This window comes from Rhinolophus sinicus, chromosome 17 (assembly GCF_057876585.1).
Source record: "Rhinolophus sinicus isolate RSI-liver-muscle chromosome 17, RSI-T2T, whole genome shotgun sequence".
Lineage (NCBI taxonomy): Eukaryota > Metazoa > Chordata > Mammalia > Chiroptera > Rhinolophidae > Rhinolophus > Rhinolophus sinicus.
In genome coordinates, this window is record NC_142517.1 from 126,428,188 (window position 1) to 126,448,715 (window position 20,528).

The window sequence follows — 20,528 nt, forward strand, 5'->3', positions numbered from 1 at the left end:
ATAAGGAGTTCTACATAATGCCTGTATGCAATCTAAATCATCTTTTATAACTAAATTACGTGGAACTCTCCCAACAATTAGATACTATTTATTTTATGTTGAATGCTTGGGAGAAAAAGTAATAAATCTTCTATTAAGCAAAGTTGTTCAACATGATTTCTAAAGCTATTTTTGAAGTTCTGTGCTGAAAATAGTTTATAGACTACATTATGATATGTTTATATATAAGGGAAACAAGGAAGACAAACAGTTTTGTAAGTTTTCATTAAGCATATATTTGAAAATTTTAATCAAGTTTGCTAGACCAAAGGTGAAATAAAATACTGAATCCTAACTTTTGCATGGAAACATTTTAGGTTAATATTACCTAAAAGTCAAAAGTACAATATATATTTTACAAAGGGCATTTTACACATTACATAATTAATTTTGACACATGAATTATTTTATTAAGAGGTTGCTACATGTTCAACTGTAAGAGAAAGGTTTTCTACCAAAATTAGTTTTTTAAAGGAAAATGCATAACTAAGGCTGTCTTTGCAGCCAAACAGTTGCTTATAAAAATGCATTTTTCAATCCTACTTCAGATATTAAGGTTGTGGTTTTCCTTTTGTTTCTGTATTCACTTGCTTATTTTTGTTTCTGTTTTTGCTTTGGTTTGATTTGGTTTCCTGGAGCTGCAAGGACAAACATTCTAGGAAATTTTTACCCATTGGATTCAGCAGAAGGGTGCCACCTGGTGGAAACGCCGGCAAATTCTAAACCAGGTCTGACTGTAAAATGTACTCATTCAACAAACCTTGAAAGTCTCATTGTTACCAAGGGAAAATGATACAAAGATATTTCTGAAAAACAAGTTTCTATGTACTTATCAAGACCTGTCTGATTCTTTTTATGTTATTGCTATCAAAAGACGAAATGCTAACTTTAAAATTTCAAGAGCCATTATTATTTGTTGAAGCTTTAAAACAAATTCTTCATCCATTTTACATTCAAGGTAAATTTACACACACACACACACACACACACACACACACACCACATGCACACAGGCCCTATTTGCAATTATCTTGCATTTTTCTGATAGATGTGTGGGACTGCGATTGTATAGAATTTAGAAGGCAGGCTTTTAGACTTAAATGAGTTTATTTTATCTTAAATATCACAGACTAGGAATAAGTCTCATTTCCATCACTTATGAAGACAAGTTTGATCAAGTTGCATTAATCCTTTGTATTCATTAATCCTTAGTTTCATTAATCCTTTGCATTCTCGTCTCTAAAATGGGGATGACAATAGGACCTACTTCAAAAAAGTTGCTTTGAGGATCAAATAGGAAAACTTATTCAATACATGCTACCTTACCATCCTGGAGGACAGTACTGGGCGAGAATTTTAAAAAGTGATTTTAAAAAACACTAAGTTACACTGAGCCACTCAAGATGTTTGATCCCTTAATGTAAAATGGGATATCAATCAATTTAATGGAAATAATAGTACCTGCTCAAATCAAAGCATCTACTTTTAGAACTTTTGTAAATGTGGAGTGTTAGGAAAACAACAAAAATAATTGTCATAAACATTTATTGAATCAATGATGCTTTAAAGGAAAAACTACTGAGATGATAAAAAGTATTTCCGATGATTCAGAGTATTCATAAAAGTATACAGGCTCTGCTAGTCTTGCTGCTGCTGCTCCTCAGGGAAGCAGTGTCCCTGGCCATGGCACCCTGTGCCAGGGGACAGTAACATAAGATGGAACAGGAAGGTCGAACTCTCTAAAGGACCGTAACAACCACCAAGTTATATGGTCATAACCATTTCACCCAGAGTTAAGTCCATGGGCTTCTACTGTGTTGTAAGTAGAAACAGGTGTCCGATAGCCTCAGGACAAGGCGTTTTGAGGTTTCATGAAAGTCTCTACGTGGAAAAACCTTCTGGCAGCATTTAAAAGCTTAAATCACACAAAATCAATATATAGTAACTGATGGCTGAAACACACCCTCTATTTAAACATTAAGTAGGAATTCATAAAGCTATGTTTTTATTTAAATTTGGGAATCACTTTTTTTCAGAACGATCACAAAAGTCTGATCAATCATGTCTAAGTAGAGGCATTGTCTAATACCACAAAAGAGTTGTGTGACAATTGCAGAATTAGACCACAGTGACTAATACTGTTAATAAAAACAGTAATCTGAGAGTAAATAGTTCCAGCATTTGCAGCAATTGTCCACATTATCTGGCCATCATTTCACATGTCCAGCTTTAGACAAAGAATGTATTACTAGATATAGGTATTTTCTGCGAGTGTTTGAAAAACCCTCAATTGGATGCTGCCATGTATATTTCAGCCTGGCTTTCCTTCCCCTTACAAAATTAATCTCTTTCGTTTTAACTCAACCAGAATATGCATATCATTGACATTTTTAAATCATGTAAATGCTCAGAAAGGCACTTTAAAAACTCAATGAAAACAGGAGTTCTGCAAATGGCCACTCCCTAAATATTAGGAATGGCCATAAACAACAACAAAAATGCATGCAAACAAGAAAAACAGATTCAAGCGTGAATGTATCTCTTTATATGAATTTGAAGTACCAGGTCTGTCCTGACAAAAGGCTTTGCTGTGCATATACAGCTTGTCCACTGTTTACACATACATGTTCCACTTCCAAGTGCTCTGTTCGGTTTCTCCCTCCCCACCTCCACCATCACTGAACCCTTTGCAGCACCTCAAGTAACCAGCTGGTGTCACAGGTTAGTGAGCAAAGATTTCATGTGGGGACTCTCACCTGACTAATCATTCTTATTGGTAGCATCATTCCAAGAGCAATAGAGACTCAGCAGCGTGTTAATGAAATTTAAGGGCTGTCAGCCTGAAAGAGGATGTTAAATTCTCTCCTGAAATTATTTTTATAATCTGCTAACCAGTCGAGGCGACCTTGTAGTGTGTGCTGCAAAGAGCAGGAAAAAGAGGTATATGGGGAAGGGACGTGTAATATAAATGGTTTAATACTTTCATGCTTATCTTAGGGTAGGGAGCAAAGAGGATGGTTTAAAAAAAGAAAACTGCTTTGTATAAACTGCAACATTCACCCCAGTGAACGGAGAAGGGGGAGAGTTAAGGCGTTGGGAAATCCTCACCACCTGTATGAAACGTGCGAGGGGAAGGAGAAGAGAAGGAGAGAAGGCAGAGACCACAAGCCGGGAGAGATGACCAAGACAAGAATATTAATAACAGCAGCCCCTGAATCGCGTCCTCTGCCTCACGGCCCCTCCTGGGCAATTTAAACAGCTCCCCTTCACTTGCTCCTCGGTGCTTAGAATATGGGAAGACGACGCCGCTCCTGAATCCCAGCTGCTTGCAATCTCCTTCACCCCACTTCTAGCAATGAGCTGGGAGTGTCTCTGCCAGGAACGCGTCTGGCGGCCTTTGACAGTGCACTTGGGGCAAAGGGCCCATCTCAGTACCCCGGCGCCTCTGTGCTCCAGCCTCGTGGCTATCCGCTGACCTAAGTGTAGCCCTCTGGTCTCAGTCTCTAACTGATGTAAAAGTAACAGCACCTGGAGCCCACGCATCACAGCTTCCCTCCTGCTCGCCAGGGTACCTTAGCGCTCCCGAACCTACAACTTTGGAAAAAGCGACACAGAACTCCCCAGTCACCCAATACAGGGACAGAGAGAAGTTGAGATTCCACCGTACGGCTAGGCTACAGATCCCTAAAGACCGAAACAAAAAAGGAGGTGGTCGGTGAGGAAAGGCGTTAAAGGGATAGAAATAACCCTCAGCCAGCACAGGGCACCTCATCTCTGCAGACACAACACATCTGGACCCGGCAAATCACTAAAGCCAGTATCTTCTCATCTCCTCCAAAGAATGAATGTCTTTTTGCTCCCAAGCTCCGCTCCTATCAGCAGACCACAGATGCCTGCTAAACCCTCTTCCCCCTTTCACCCCTCCCCCATCCCGGTCTCCTCAAAGAAAAAAAGAAACAGAAAGAAAAACTCATCCAGCCTAAAGGTCATTTGCCTACTCGGGTAGCTTTGACCAGCGCTGGTCTCAGCTACGTGAAGATAGGGCTCCAACACTGTAGATGGACGCCTCCGGGAGCGCAGCGATTCCTCCAACGTGCGTTAGTAGAAGCCAAGAGGCCCCCATTCCTCGGCCCCAGCCACCTCGCCCTCCCTCAGTGGCCCGCCCGCCAGGGCTTCCCGGGCCACCCCAGCCTTTACCTCTCTACCCACTTCCCCGCGGCTCTCCACCGTGCGCATCCTCTCGCCCAGCCCAGGAGCGCACTCAGATGCTCTAACTTCCTGCGGAGTCCATGGAGGAGCGAAGGAGAGCCTGGAACTGGGGCGGGGGGAGGCTGGGGAGAGGGAGGCGTGGGAGCTGAGCCGGTCAGGAGGGGCGGGGGAGCGCGGGCTGGAGCCTCCCTTCTCGGGAGGGCCTGGCCGCTACTGCCAACTCTCACCTGGTCCGCCGACTGCGCCTGGCTAACCCTGGCCCCCGGGGTGGGCTGCTGCTCCTGCTTCATGGCTGTCATCCCCGGCGGCCCGCGTCCGCGCTCACTTCCTCGCGGGCACTTCAGACTCGGGAACCGTCACTTGGCAGCGATCGCATGTCACAGGCGCCCGACGCTCTCCGAATTGGCGGAAGGGAAACAGGCAGCGACGGTGGGGGGAGGGGAGCGTAGGGAGGGGAAGACGGGCGGCACCAGGCAGGCTCCCCCTTGCAGGATCCCTCCTTTGGCTACCGCAGAACCTCTAACTCCCCAGTCCCCCCGCCCCCCACCACTCCTAAGCTTACAGAGCCTCGGAGACCAGACAAGACCAAGTGGCAAGTTAGTGGAGCGGCGCGCGGCGGGCGAGGGGCACCTGACCGCGCTGGAGCGTCGTCGCGCAGAGCCTGAGGAGCCGGGCTTGCATTCTACCGCAGTCCGCGCCCCCCACCCGCCCCGGGGGCTCTCCGCGCCGGGCTCAGCGCGCCAGGTGGAGCAGCGGGGCGCCGCGCTCCAGCATCTCCGGAGCAACCGCAACGTGGGAAAACCCTGCGCGTCTCGCGAGCTCCTCACACGCGCGGCCAAGGCTGCGGGGCTCCGAGGGCCCCCTCACCCCCCCGCCCCCCCCGCGGGCTTCTCCTAAAACCCGGAGAAGCGGAGTGCGCCCATGAAAAGCCTTTAGTGGCTCCAGCGCTGTCACTGGGCATGCTCCAGCGCTCCGAGAAGGCAGGGGCAGCGGGGGACTGGGGCTCCAGAGCCCCACCGAAGCCACCAACACGTGTCGGGACCCAAGAGGTTGTTCCAGATTATGACCCGAAGCTCTGCGCCTCCTAATTTGGGACAATGGACATTCTTTAGCCTCTAGCCTGGATTCTCTTGCTACCTGCCTGGTTGATGCCAGTGGAATTCCTAAAGGTTGATTTAAAACAACACTAACCGATGATGATATTCTGGTACTCACTGTTTTTTTTTGTTTGTTTTTTTTTGTTTGTTTTTTTTTTTTTTTCCTGGACACGTAGAAGAGTCTTCAAATTTCAAGTCCGTCCCCAGCCTTCTCTTTGCTCAACACAACCCTCTCTCCTTCAGAGTCTGTTTATTGAGCACATATCAGGTGCCAAACACACAGGAAAGTTTGGAGGGATTGCAGGGAAGAGGGACTAAAACCAAGCCGAATTTACCAAATTCTCAGCCTGCTGAGAGTCTAAGTTATAGCTTGAGTACTGGGAGCCTGGAGCAAGGATACAAATCAATGAGTCAATGGAGCACTTTGGAAGTTGAATCCCTGTGGGTGTAATAGACACAGTCAACCAGTTTCATCCCATGAACTAGCATGTGACTTTGCCATGGTACCAGAAAGGACCTGCCCACAAAAGATGGGTAACAAGCAATCCCCAAGTCTTAGGCACAGATGGGAGGAGATTGCTCAGGGGAGGAAAGGCAGGAGGGAGATAAATATCCAGATGTTACTGGATTCAGCACCCGTGGGTTATGAGGAGGTTCCAGCAGAAGGGACAGAAATTATGGATGGGGGAGGGGAGGGGAGGAGCCTTGAGTTGTGTTTTATTGGCCAAGGACCAGCTCCTTCCTGGTGTGAGTTACCCAGTCCAAGCACCAGCCACTTCCTAGCTGAGAAGCTGTTGTAGGATAGTAGGAATTGTGCTCCTGCCTCGTTAATTCCTAAAACATGGATTGTCACACTTGTTCTAAACATTAATTGTAACAATAGTTCCTTTAAAATGCGTAGTTTTAAGAAGAAAAATCAGTGTTCACTAGATTTGATTAGAAAATAAAAATATAATGACTTTCTCTTTAGAAACGTAGAATTTGGGTAGAGAGAGCTTACTTTTCAAAATTAGGCAATCAAGTACATATTATAAATGACCTCTACTAGTTTGTTGGTCCATTTCAACAGAAATAACTTTTTGATAAGAGTAACTTTGCTAGTTGTAAAAGTAAAAACAAAATTTTAAAATGAAACACTGGTAAAATAGCTATTGGGCAGATTATCCAGTAAATCTGACAATCTAGATTTTCCCTCACATGTAATTTTGGGGGGAGAAAAGGTTCTACATTATTCAAAAAGATGTTTTTTCTCTATAGTTTGCTCTTGTGTTCATTATTTTAGTGTATTCATCCTTTGAATATGTTTCCATTTTGGACAGTTGACTTTACTTGAAGGACAGTTGACTTTACTTTATGTTAAAAGATTTCTGTTAACATGGGATAAGTATAGATGAGAGGGAATTATCCTCATCTTATTTAGACTACTTATTTGAATAAATTCAGTTGTTCAACTTGCAACCATTTTCAGTATTCAATATAAATAAGCAAAAAATATTAGGTTACAAATCAAGATATAAGCTGTTATATGTTTCATGTATAATGTGTATATGTGTGTATGTATTTTTTTTAAGGAAAACTTATTTGATTTAATTTGGGTCTTTCTCACTCTGTGGGATGTTATTTTGTCATAGCTAAGAACATTATTTTATAGCTGTTGGGATGTAAGTCATGGATGTTAATTAAAATTTAATCACATGTAAAATAAATTTTCCCAACATAAATACTCTATTTTTTTGAAATGTAATGCATTTGAATTACAATGTAGGATATTCTAGTTCATTCCTTATTGAAGAAAAAATTCTAATGATTAAGAAAAAAATAAAGGAATACCTAACATTTTAAAAGAGAAGTTTGCAGCTTAGTTTTGTAGGGTTTCTTGTTGTAGGTTATCATTTAAAACACTTAAACACCAATTTGCAGGGACACATCTGTAAAGTTTTATAACTATTCAAGTAGATATAACCCTAGTGCAGCATAGATAAGAGAACCTGACTATTAGTTAACAGATTGGTTTCTTGCCCTACCTACATCGTGGCATGAGCCAGAGCAAAGTCACTTGGGTCCTGCCTCTGCTTTCTTACCTGATAAAATTAAAAAGTTTAGACTATGTGACTATTAACATCCCATCTATCTCTAAATATCTAGGATTACATATTGATTTTATGACTCAAAGACCATAATCTAATGATAAATTATTTACATATGTTTAAAATTTAGTGGGAGAGTCAATTAAGTGCTTAGATAAATACACCAAAAAAATCAGTAGATATGTTAATTACGTCACAAAGTATCTTTAGTGTCCACTGAACTTCCCCATGCTTTCTAGATACACATAAGTGTATAGTAATAATCCCTGTCTTGATAATATTTTTAAAATACAGAAAATTAATATTTAAAATTCTTCACAGAGTATCATTTCTGAAAATTAAAGATCTATTAAAGGAAAGTTATGTAGAGATTTACAGGATATTTACTCATATATTGTCTTTGATGAGCTAACTGATCGGAAACCATACATTTTATAACACTTTCACAATGATAAAAGAGGTTCTCCTACAGATTTTATGACGTGGAATCAGACTCTCCAAACTGCAGAAGACCTGGAGAGATTGCCTAGTGGAATTCCCTTTATTTGGGATTATAAATGTCTAAACTTTCAACACATGGCCATGTTATTCAGAAAGATTTCTAGGATTACACTCCACTATGGCCTTCAGAAAAATGTTATTCCCTGAAATCCCAGTTTCAAGTTTTATGTCACGATAACCTACTAGTATGTTGCTCCTCAATCTATTGATTTGAAATTGTGAAGTCACTCAAAAACTTTCTCACATACAACATTGTGAATATCTACAATAGCTTTCTTTCCTTGATATTTCATTTTTTAAAAGTGAGATGCGAATGAAATACATTTCATTTTACCTAGAAACATTAACATGAAAAACTGAGGATAAGTTATGAAATTTAGGTAACAATTGAATCCATTCAAGATTATCATTAAAATATTTAAGAATCAATGGCAAATGTCGGTTGTTCCGGAATATTTAGGTCCAGTGTCCAGTATTTAGTCTTCCATATCAAATACTAGACCTATTACTAAAAAACCCTGGATTTGTTTCTACAGCAACTAGTAATAAATAAGGCCTGACAAAACTCTGATATGGATGAGAAAGACAAAAGTCCCTTGACATTTTGTGAAACAGGATAGCCTTTAAGAGACAAACTCTTCAGTTTCAGATAAATTAGATCAGGCAAATAGGACTCTGTAAGCAGCTAGTTGCCTGGAATCTCTATTTTTTTCTGACTCTTCTCTCTCCTTCCTGAGGTAAATGTGCAGTGTCATGGAAAGGCCACCTTGATGGGGATTTCCCTAGTATTAGCCAGTCGTCTATTGAGTGTCCATAACAAGCACAGTGTCATGAGCTGTGCCTTCAGAAACCTGGCCTGAAATGTGCCCAATTAGCTTTCCACAGATCAAGAAATGCTTTTAGTTCACGTATCTTCTGCTATCATTTGCTTTCGATTTATAAATCACCTCTACTCACCTCAATTGCCTTCTTGAATTCCCCAAAGTGTATATCATGTTATCAGGCAGAAAACCAGTAGGCTGAGCAGTCCTCAGAAACAAGCTATATTTTAGAAGCTGTAACCGGTAACATTTAACTATGATAAAAATTTATTTTAAAAACAGAAAGTAAAAGAAGCACAAGCACTACATATTTAAGTGATAGCCGTGTACACTACTCAGACTATTCTGAGATTCTTCGGGCATTAATTTAACTAAACTTTTTGTCAGTCTCTGTCTATGGCAGGAAGGCTTTCCTGCTGTAAAAATTCATAGCCCAATTATGATCTCTGGTGGAAGCAGACAGAGTTGCAATATCCTGAGAGCCATTCGTATTGCTCACTGGAGACCTGAAGATAGCAACAAATGGTTCATTCACACTGAACTCCAGTCTGTACAGGCTCTTAGGTTGTTATATTAGCACATCTGACTTCTTTTAACCCTAGAGCCCTTTCATGACATATGTTAGGTTGGTATAAAAGTAATTGCGGTTATACAATTATTTTTAACCTTTTAAACCACAATTACTTTTGCATCAACCTAATAAATAAGTGTATTAAGATGGGAGAACAATGCATATGATGTTTACCATGTAATATTTTCTCTCTACATGTATTGCTGAATTGCAACACCAAAACAATTTTAGAATGTGGGGAATTGAACTGTTATCATTATTACTTTTACCCACTATACTTGACAAGGATGTCTGTGTTTATTTATTTGATTTTAAGAGTAATTATTTAATGAATTGGTTGTTAGTTAGCTTAGCAAAAAAAATACTTTCTGTCTCTTTTAGATAACATTAGTGGTTATTTTTTTTCTGCTGATCTTCACATTTCTTTAGAAATACAGTCAAGTTTTCTGAATCAGATTCTGTCTACAAATGTCAGAAAGATTGTCAGATACGGAAAAGTTTTCAGAAACACTGGCATAACATTTGTTCTTTTCAGATAATGAGTCTTTTTTTTTTTTTCAGTTTCAAGTGTACAAAACAATGTAGTAGACATTTTTACCCCTCACAAAGTGATAACCCTCTTCTCCAATCTACTGCCCCTCTGACATTGAATATATACAATGTTACAGTTCCAATGACTCCATTCAAAGATAATGAGTCTTTTTTTGTGAACAAATTTCTTTGAACCTGATAGTTCGTATTTCCATAACCAAGACTAGATTTTCTAGTGATTCAAAATAACCTCTTTATCTTTGTCCTTGGAAGGTACGTACGTTACTGAGACTTCTCTTACACTAGGACTTCAAAAGTTTACCTGACTACTTTCCTTATATAATTCCCAAAACAGCATTTCCCATTCTAGGAAGTCTTTCATAAATTAAAAGAGAAAACTCTATTGTGAAATCTTGACTAATTTTTGGAGGGAAGGGAGGATTTCCATCTTTCATTAGCAATTTTACCATGTCAATTTACTTTAAAGAATTTAGTATTAGATTCAGAGTTCCCCATGAATTTTCCTCTCGAAAACAAGAGATAGACTAGTCTAAGATTTCAGTGATACAGTTCCCAACCATTCACTCACATCAAAGGACCCTTGGGATTTTTGTCCACCAGTTGACCTTGTACCATTGGAAATTATTCTTCCACCATCTCCAAAGAAAATGGAGGCCAAGTTCTTGGATTCACAGCCAGTCCTTTTACCACAGAGTCATCTGTTTAGGTTATATAAATATATAGTTTCAGGACACCTTGGGATGTGACCTCTATTAAAATGAGGCACATTAAAATACATCCCTCATTACTGAACACTGTTTAACTCTGCATAGTCTATTAGCCTAGGTGGGTTTCTTGCTATTGATGTAGATCGTTTCTTATAGTCCTATATTCATCTAGCTGTCTGTCATCTATCTATATCTATTTGGAAAAATAATTGAGTCACTCCATATCTGACTTGAAAATCTGAATGTTTACTCAAGTCATGTATCTTTATTCTAATCAAAGAAGGAGGAGGAAGAGGAGAAAGAGATTAAGGAGTAGTGGGAGGAGAAAAATGTGAAAGAATGCATTCTGAAGCTGTTAGGGATAGTAGGGCATACAAAATCTTTTATATTTTTATTAATGCTCTCATAAAGAGTATGAAATACCTCAATTCCTACTGGTTAGGTCCTACTTATTGCTTCTGCCATTGATGGTAGTCTATGTATTCATATAATTTTATACAGTCCAAATTTTAATTTCCTTATTCCTTTCTTAGTTGATTTATATTTGGTATTTTCAGTCAATATCAAGCTTACATTTTCTTGTAATACTTTATCATTTTTGCACTAAATTTATTGTAAGCATCTTTAGAGGAGGTGGGAAGAATCTATAACAAATATCACAGTGTATACAAATCAATAACAAGAGAAAGATCCTTTAATTAGCTATTTTATTGAGTCATCATTGTTTGTACTAGTGTTGAATCCTAGTTGATAGGACAGAGAAATAGCCTAAGAGGATGGATGTATGAGCAGTTTTCTTCAGAGGCCCCTTACCCCTCCCCAAGGAGACGCCATTAAATCTTCTTGTACTGTATACCTCACTACACAATTTATGCATTTACTCTGTACTAGTTTGGTCTACATTCTAATTTGCACGAATGACACCTTTTCTTTCCCATTAAACTGTAAATTTGAGGGGGGGGGGCAAAAGAAAACCTGTTGGAGACTGAGGTACACTTTTGTGTGTGTGCAGGGATATAGGTAGGGATCTGTATCAGTCTCCTTGCTTAAGAAGAGGACTTGGAGGAAATGTACTTTGGAAAAAAGTTCTTCTCACTCCCTCAATATTAACTCCTCTCAGAATCTTCTATGAACCTGTATTTTTTTTCTTCTTCTAATGTACTGAATAGGGTCACCCTGGGGAAATACCTTTGTCTCTCTACTATATTAGAATATTTTACTCTTCTCATTTGACAGGTGGAAATCATGTAATCTTGACATTCCTCTGATCTACTGATGCTGGATATGGATAAAAGCCTACCAGATTTTGCTGAATTGAAAAACATTAAATAAAGGCCAGATAAACTTACAATTTTCCACTGTTTATGAACAACACTATGTCTTTTAAAATACTAAGCCTCCGATGCTGAGAATTCACAGGAAAAAACAAATTTGGAGATAAACTTGGCAATGCCACTTCTAATGTATTCTATTTTCCCCCTAATACATAAATTGTATCCTGAATTTGAGGGAAGAGGAGCTATACTGAGTAAAATGGTGAGGAAATGTTGAAATTCAATATGATGTTTTGTTGTCTTAAATAGAGTTCACATGATAAATTTTCATGGTGACAGATGGTTACTAGACTTATTAGTGTGATCACACTGTAAGGTATAAAAATGTTGAATCACTATATTGTATACCTGAAACTGTTATAATTAATATAATGTTGTATACCAACTATATTGAAATAAAAATAAATACAAATAAAATAAATAAAAAATAAATAGAGCTTAAATTTCTATAATCTGCCCATATAATGCCAAAATTATCACATGATCAATAGACTCTTCTAGGATTATGCCAACTGTCAGAGCATAGTTATTTTTACTTTGGGTCCTCTGCACACATTTAAAATAAACTTATTTGTCTGATTTACTAGTCCTTGGACCATATATTCAAAAATTGGGGAAGAGAAATTGCTGTTAGATGAGATGCACAAATAATAACAAGAAGGGAAATATATATATATAACCTTATAGAAAGAAAAGAGAAAAAGTTTTGACCCCTACTTAAAATAATAGAACAACTTAGTACCATTTGGTGTTGGGGGGAGCGAAAGAGAGGAAACATCCCTATGCATCTCAGGAGGATCATAGAGTATAACCATATTATAATAAAGTTGATGTTCAAAATGTGGTTTTCAAAAATATAAAATAAAATTAGGCTTAGCAAACTTTCTTTAAAAGACAGTTATTTTGGGAAGACGGACTGTGGTGCTGCCAGCATGGGTTTAGGCTAGATAGAGAACTAGATGTCAAAACCAAAAGCATAACATTTATAACATATTGAGACACCAAAACCCACACAGTCTGTGCGCCTTTGGCATCTATGTGGCAAAAGGCAGAGGGAAGCATTAGTACAAATGACAGGCCTGGCAATGTCAAAATGCTCATAGATAGTACCCCCAAATAGGCAGTGGATAGTCACCATAAAACAGAGTAGATGCATACAAGAATATTCAGTGGAGCTAAGAGAGATTGGTGCATTCCAATAGTGAGTGAAACAGACCCCGTTGAGACTTATTTTCCATTCATCTGTCACATTTTTGTGTCTTACTAGGAGGAGTTGTTCATTTGTTCTAGAATTTCTTTTAAAGGATAGTTGTATAGCAGTTATCCTGGAAAGAAGGAATAGTGTCTCCCTTTGGAGAAAAGGGCATTTTTGTTTGTTTGTTTGATTTGATTTTTTTACAGTCATAGAAGATAGATATTGTGCCCCCTTCATGGCTAAACGTAGGCATGCTTAGTCTCCAGTATAAATAGGATCATGTCTTCCTCTGGAACAAAACCAAGGCATGCTTTCTTCCCATTATAAAACATTTGTATTCCTTAAAATCAGGGACACTGTTCTATACAACAACCTGCTGTGTGAACAGTCACTCACCCCATGGGATGTGGGGACAAGGAAAGCTCACACAAATACGCTGATGTTTATACAATTTGCTGTACCATGAGTAGTAAAGTTATTTGATTCTGACCCAAGAGTTTCATGTCTTTTGAAACTATTCATAAAACTGGTTGGTTAATTTGTTAGCTTGTAAGCCGTGTAACATCTCAGATACTTCAGTTTGTTGTTGTTGTTGTTTTCCAATTATAGTTGACACTTAATATTATTTTATTTTAATATAATTTGACATTTAACATTATTTTATATTAGTTTCAGGTGTATAGTGCAGTGGTTAAACGTTTATATATGAAGTGATCCCCTTAATAAGTCTAGTACCCAATTAGCACTATACATACTTATTACAATATTATTGACTATAATCCCTACACTATATTGTACATTCCTCTGTTTAGTAACTAGCAATTTATACTTCTTAATTCCTTCACTTTTTTCACCTAGCCCCACAAACCCCCTTCCTTTTGTTAACCATCAGTTTGTTCTCTGTGTCTCCAAGTTGTTTCTGTTTTGTTTGCTCAGTCATTCTTTTCTTAAGATTCCACATGCAAGTGAGATCACATGGTATTTGTCTTTCTCGGTATGACTTATCTCACTTTGCATAATATCTGCTAGGGCCATCCATGTTGTCACAAATGGTATGATTTCATTATTCTTTTATGGCTGAGTAATATCCCATCGTATATATGTGCCACTTCTTCTTTGTCCAATCGTCTGTTAATGAGCATTTCCATTGCTTCCATATCTAGGCTATTGTAAATAGTGCTGCAGTGAACAAAAGGGTGCATATATCCTTTTGAATTAGTGTTTTGGATTTTTTCACACAAATACTCAGAAGTAGAATTTTTCCATAGTGGCTGCACCAATTTGCAGTCCCACTAACAGTGCATCATGAGGGTTCCTTTTTCTCCACATCCGCTCTAACACTTATTGTTTTTTGATTTCAGGATGATACCATTTTGACACGTGAGGTGATATCTCATTGTGGTTTTAATTTGCATTTCTCTGATGATTAATGATGTTGAACATTTTTCATATGTCTTTTAGCTATCTGTATGTCCTCTTTGGAGAAATGTCTATTCAGATTTTCTACCACTTTTTAAATTGAATTGTTTGGGTTATTTTTTATTGTTGTTAAGTTGTATGAGTTCTTTATATATTTTGGATATTAACTCCTTATCAGGTGTATCATTGGCAAATATCTTCTCCCATTCAATGAAACATCTTTTTTTTTTTTTTGATGATTTCCTTTTCTGTGCAAAACCTTTTCAGTTTCATGCAGTTTTGTTTCCCTTGATGCAGTTTCATTTTTTTCTTTTGTTTCCCTTGCCATAGAGATATATCAAAAAAAGAGAGAGAGAAAAGGAAAAAAGAAAACAACAACAACAAAAAACACACATTGCTAAGGACAATAATAGAGACTTTACTGCCTTTTGTTAATATAGTGTATCATGTTAATTGATTTGCAGATATTGAGCCTTTCATCCCTAAAATAAATCCCTCTTGATAGTGGTGTACGATCTTATTAATGTATTGCTGGATGCGCTGTGCTAATATTCTGTTGGGAATTTTTGCATCTATGTTCATCAGGGATATTGACCTATAGTTTTCATTTTTTGCAATGTCTTTGCCTGATTTTGGAATCAGTGTAATGGTAGCTTCAGAGAAAGATCATTGGAGGCTTCCAACTCCTCTTGAATTTTTTGGAATAGTTTGAGAAAGAATAGGTGTTAATTCTTCTTCAAGTGTTTAGTAAAATTCACCTGTAAAGCCATCCAATCTGGACTTTTGTTGGTTGGGAGTTTGTTTGATTACTGATTCGATTTCATTAGTAGTAATCATTCAGTTCTGATTTTCTGTTTCTTCTTGATTCAGCATTGGAAGATTCTATGTTTCTAGGAATTTATCCATTTCATCCAGATTGTCTAATTTGTTGCTGTATAATTGTTTATAGTATATTCTCATAATCCTTTGTATTTCTGTGGTGTCAGTTGTCACTTCTCTTCATTTCTTAATTGATTCATTTGGATTCTCTCCCTTTTTTTCTCAATGAATCTTGTTAAAGTTTATCAATTTTGTTTATCTTTTCAAAGAACCAATTCTTGGTTTCATTGACCTTTGAATTTTATTTTAGACTCTATTCCATTTATTTCCACTCTGATCTTTATTATTTTCTTCCTACTACTCCCTTTGGGCTTTGTTTGCTGTTCTTTTCTAGCTCCTGTAATTATATAAAGATAGATTGTTTATTTGAGATTTTCCTTTGTTTCTTGAGGTATGCATGTATTGCTGTGAATTTTCCTCTTAGAACTGCTTTCTCTGTGTCCCATAGAATTCCAGTCATTATGTTTTCATTTTCACTTGTCTCAAGATATCTTTTGATTTCTTCCTTGATCTCATTGTTAACCTATTCATTGTTTAGTAGCATGCCAGTTAGCCTTCATGTTTTGTGTGTGTTTTAGTTGTGTTTTTGCTTTCATTTTTTGCTTTCTTTTTTGTAACTGATTTCTAGTTTTATACCTTTATGGTCAGAGAAGATGCTTAATATGATTTTAATCCTGTTGAATTTATCGAAATCTGTTTTGTGGCCTATCTTGGAAAATGTTCCACGTACATTTGGAAAAAATGTATATTATGCTAATTTGGAGGCAATAGCACTAAAATTATCAATTTGGTCTAATGTGTCATTTAAGTATACTGTTTCCTCGCTGATGTTCTGTCTGGAGGATCTATCCATTGGTGTCAATGGGGTGTTAAAGTTCCTTACTATTACTGTGGATCTCTTCCTTTATGTCTGTCAATATTTGCTTTATGTATTTAGTTGCTCCTATGTTGGCTGCACAGATGTTTACTAGGGTTATATCAATCTTGTTGGATTAATTCTTTATCGTTACATAATGTTCTCCTTTGTCTCTTGCTACAGCCCTTGTTTCAAAGTTCGTTTTGCCTGATATAAGTATTGCTACCTCAGCTTTTTCTTTATTTCTATTTGCGTGGACTATCTTTTTCCACCCCTGTATTTTCAGTTTATGTGTGTCTTTTGATCTGAGGTGGGTCTTTTGTAGACAGCATATCTATGGGTCTTGTTTTCTTATGCATTCAGTTACCTTATGTCTTCTGATTGTAACATTTAATCCATTTATGTTTAAAGTGATTATTGATAGGTACTTTGCTATTGCCACTTAATTATTTATATTTATGTTATTTTTTAGGGATCCCCCTCTCTTTTCTTCTTAAAGAAGTCCCTTTAACATGTTTTATAATACTGGCACAGTGGCAATGAATTTCTTTACCTTTTCTTGTTTAAGAGCTCCTTATCTCTTCTTCAATTTTAAATGATAGCTTTGGTGGGTAGTCTTGGTTGTAACTCCTTGCTTTTTATAACGATGAATATTCTATGTCAATTCCTTCTGACCTACACATATTCTATAGAGAAATCAGCTGATAATCTTATGCGAGCTCCCTTGTAGATAACTAATTGTCTTTATTTTTTGTCTTTAACCTTTGCCATTTTAATTATGATGTATCTTGGTATGGGCCTCTTTGGGTTCATCTTGTTTAGGACTCTCTGCACTTCTTTTATGTCTATTTCCTTCAACAGGTTAGGGAAGTTTTCAGTTATTATTTCTTCAAATAGGTTCTTGATCCCTTGTTCCTTCTCTTCTCCTTCTGGCACTATATGAGGTGAAAGTTGTTAAGCTTGATGTTGTACCAGAGGTTTCTTAAACTCTCTCTCTCTCTCTCTCTCTCTCTCTCTCTCTCTCTCTCTCTCTCTCTTCTTTCTTTTTCCTTTATTTTTATTTGTTTTCTGATGGAGTGTTTTTTGCTACCTTATCTTTCAAGTCGCTGATTCAATCCTATGCTTCATCTAATCTGCTACTGATTCTCTCTAATGTATTCTTTTCAGTTATTGTATTCTTTATTTCTGACTGGTTCTTTCTTTATTATCTTTATGTCCTTCTTTACTCTTACTATCCCTTCACTAAAGTTCTCACAAAGTTCTTTAAGCATTCTTACAGCCAGTATTTTGAATTCTGTTTCTGGTAAGTAGGTTGCCTCCATTTCATTTAATTCTTTTTTTTTTTTTTTTTTTCCTGGAGTTTTCTCCTGTTCTTTTATTCGGAGCATGTTTCTTTCTTTGCTCATTTTGTATGTCTCTCTGTTTGTTTCTATGTATTAGGTGGATCTCCAATGTCTCTCAGTCTTTGTTGGGTGTCCTTATGTAGTAGGTATTCTGTGAGAACACCAAGGCCAACCACTTCTTGCCTTGGGCACTGCAGATCCCCAACGGCTCTCTAAGGAAAGTTGCAGCACATGCTGGGGCTATTTGCCTGACACCAAAAGTATCTGAGGTGGCCACACAAACTGCCGTGGGTTGTTTGCTGCTGGAAGATCCTCCTGCGTTGTGTGGAGCATGTGGGCTGCCCAGGTGCTGAGAGTGCCTCCAGCAATGCTGCGGGAGCTGGGCAGGGCAGGGTCTGGGGAGTCACCATAGTAGGACGCATGGAGTTCACCAGACCAATGTGGTCTCAGATTTGGCCATGTGGGGGAGGGCTCAACACAGGAAAGATAGCACCCACATATAGGCTCCACACAGGGATAATGGAGGTTGTCCCTCTAGCCCTCACACTGAGCCACACAACTCAGTTTTACCCTGTATGTCTCTGGTGACACTGGAGTTGCCACTCCTCCACTACAACCCAGGGTGAGTTCCTGTGAGCAAGTGAATATGCATGGGCCTTTTAATAGGGCATCTGCATTTCCAGCTGCCTTCTATCTCACCCAGACAGGTAGGATCCTTGCTGATTTTCACAGCCAGATATTGTGGGGACTCCACTTCCTGGCACTGGAAACCTGGTCTGCAGAGCCCAGTGTGGGGCTGGGAAACCTCACTCCTCTCAGGGGAGTTCCACTGCCAAGATATCCCTCCCGATGCTCAACCACTAACTGTGGCTGTGGGTGCAGTCCATTTCACATCTCCGCCCCTTCTAACAGTCTCTACATGGACTCTGCTTTTCTCAATGAGTGCAATTATTTAAAAAAAAAAACAAAAAAAAAAACTCTTGCAACTCCTGGATAGGACGTACCTTTATGTTCCCACAAAGAATGCAGTGGTCTTGGTACTTTGACGAGGCTCTTAACTTCTCTGTACTTTGGTTTCCTCATTTGTGAAGCAGGCATGATGATAATTCCCATTTCATAGTGTTGGTTGAAGAAGTAAATGAGACAAAGACCTTCACATGATACTCAAGTCTGGAAGATCTCAATAATTGATCCAAGATTTATTTTATAAACCAAGTCTTGAGAGATTAAAAAAAAAAAAAACCTTGATCAAAATTGTCTTTGTCTGTGGCTAGCCCATAGATTCAAGCTCGGCAAATCCTTAATGTGTGACACTACAGATTTGCTTTCTTATGTTTGCTCTGCTATTCTCAGTAGTATGGAAGTGACACAACTGTAGCCAGAAATCTCATTTTCATTTTCTACCTTTTTTAAGTCCCTGAGGATGTATAATGAAATAGCCTGATCATTTTGCTGCTGCAGCCTTAGACCTTGGCAGATGTTGAATGGGGCCATAGGGTCTCCAGCCAAAAGCACATGTCAGACACTTCATAGTTCTTAACAAGCTAATGTCAAGGTCTAAGGTAGCTAGAGCAGTCTAGACCCTGTAAACTATTGAGACTGACCTGCTAGGGCTTCTTTACAACACAGGACACCATTCTGAGGAAAAACTAGCAGGGGAATGAATTGAACAGAATAGAGATAATAAAGATGGAGGAAAGAGAAAATACAGACAAAAGGTGAGCAGATCCCGGAACTATAAGAGCACGTGTCATCGTATATATTTTTAACGCTGCATGAAAACAAAGATCTCTTTGACGTTGGATGGTCTACTTGAACTTTTAACTATCTAAAACTTTAAGAAAATTAAATTCACACACACAAAAAAATGAGCAACAGAAAACTATCACAGTCAAATACCACATAAAGTTTAGACATAAAAATGAACTTATTACAAGAAAAATAATATCCTAATAGACCAAAAATTTGCGAACTATAGCCCATAGGCAAAATCCAGCACACTTCTTGTTTTTATAAATAAAGTTTTATTGCAACATAGCCATGCCTAATCATTTACTTATTGCCTATGGCTGTTTGGCAGTGTATATATTGGCACAGTACATATGGCTTGCAAAACCTAAAATATTTACTCTCTTGAACTTTACAGGAAGTTTGCAAACTTCTGCTATTGACAAAGAAAGCTTGTCAACACTCATGCTCAAAACATTTTTAAAACTATATCGTATTTAAAAATGAGCTAAAGGACATTAAGAAAATGATACAGTATATGAAATAACAACATTAATCAAAATTAGAAAACTCAGAAATAAAGAGAACTCAAGAAAGAATTAGAAAACAATTTTAAAAATCATATTAGAAATAAAGAGCAATTTAGAAGTAATATAAGAGCAATTAACCACAACACATGATACTCTAGGGAAATCAAGGTGGGAAGAAAAATGATAAAAACCAAAAATATGTGAAGAAAGAAAGACATTCAAGAGAAAGCAATGATTATTATAGATGACGAAGAAGATCTACTCAATGTTACATTTTTTCACAGCAATACTTTACCTTAGGGGGAAAATTAAGTCACATATTTAAAATATTAAAAAAACACACAAACAAAATGTGCACCAGGGATTTTTCTATGCATTTACATTTCTTTGAACTACAATTTGAGAACTTTCTTACCTAACTCATTTTCTTCTCTCTGACCATCACAGAGGTCAAGCCTGCATCACTGTCTAGGAGCTGTTCCTGCTTCTTCAGATCTCTCCCTTTGTCCTCTCACAGGCATTTCCTCCAATAACTGTCTTATACATCTAATCACACTGCTTCTTAGACGACCTGGATTAACACAGTCTAGAAATAATGATCTAGTTGTAAGCAATTGTCAGATAAAATGTAAGGTGTCCAATTAAATTTGAATTTCAGAT

At 38.0% G+C, this 20,528-nt stretch overlaps 1 protein-coding gene across 3 annotated transcripts in view; it reads right to left on the minus strand.

Annotated features, from left to right (window-relative positions):
* The window catches only part of DPP10 (dipeptidyl peptidase like 10), a 1,313,078-nt gene that overhangs the window by 616,923 nt on the left and 675,627 nt on the right, over window positions 1–20,528 (minus strand). Inside the window, exon 1 of one of the 3 annotated variants that reach the window (XM_074335432.2) lies at window positions 4,476–5,093. The exons of 1 other annotated variant lie outside the window; for it this stretch is intronic. In XM_074335432.2, coding sequence (XP_074191533.1) covers window positions 4,476–4,547 — 72 coding nt within the window. In that variant the 5' untranslated portion in view covers window positions 4,548–5,093. Of the gene's footprint in view, window positions 1–4,236; window positions 4,390–4,475; window positions 5,094–20,528 lie in introns of those variants that run through there. One more of the 3 variants, XM_074335443.2, reaches the window with a different exon arrangement.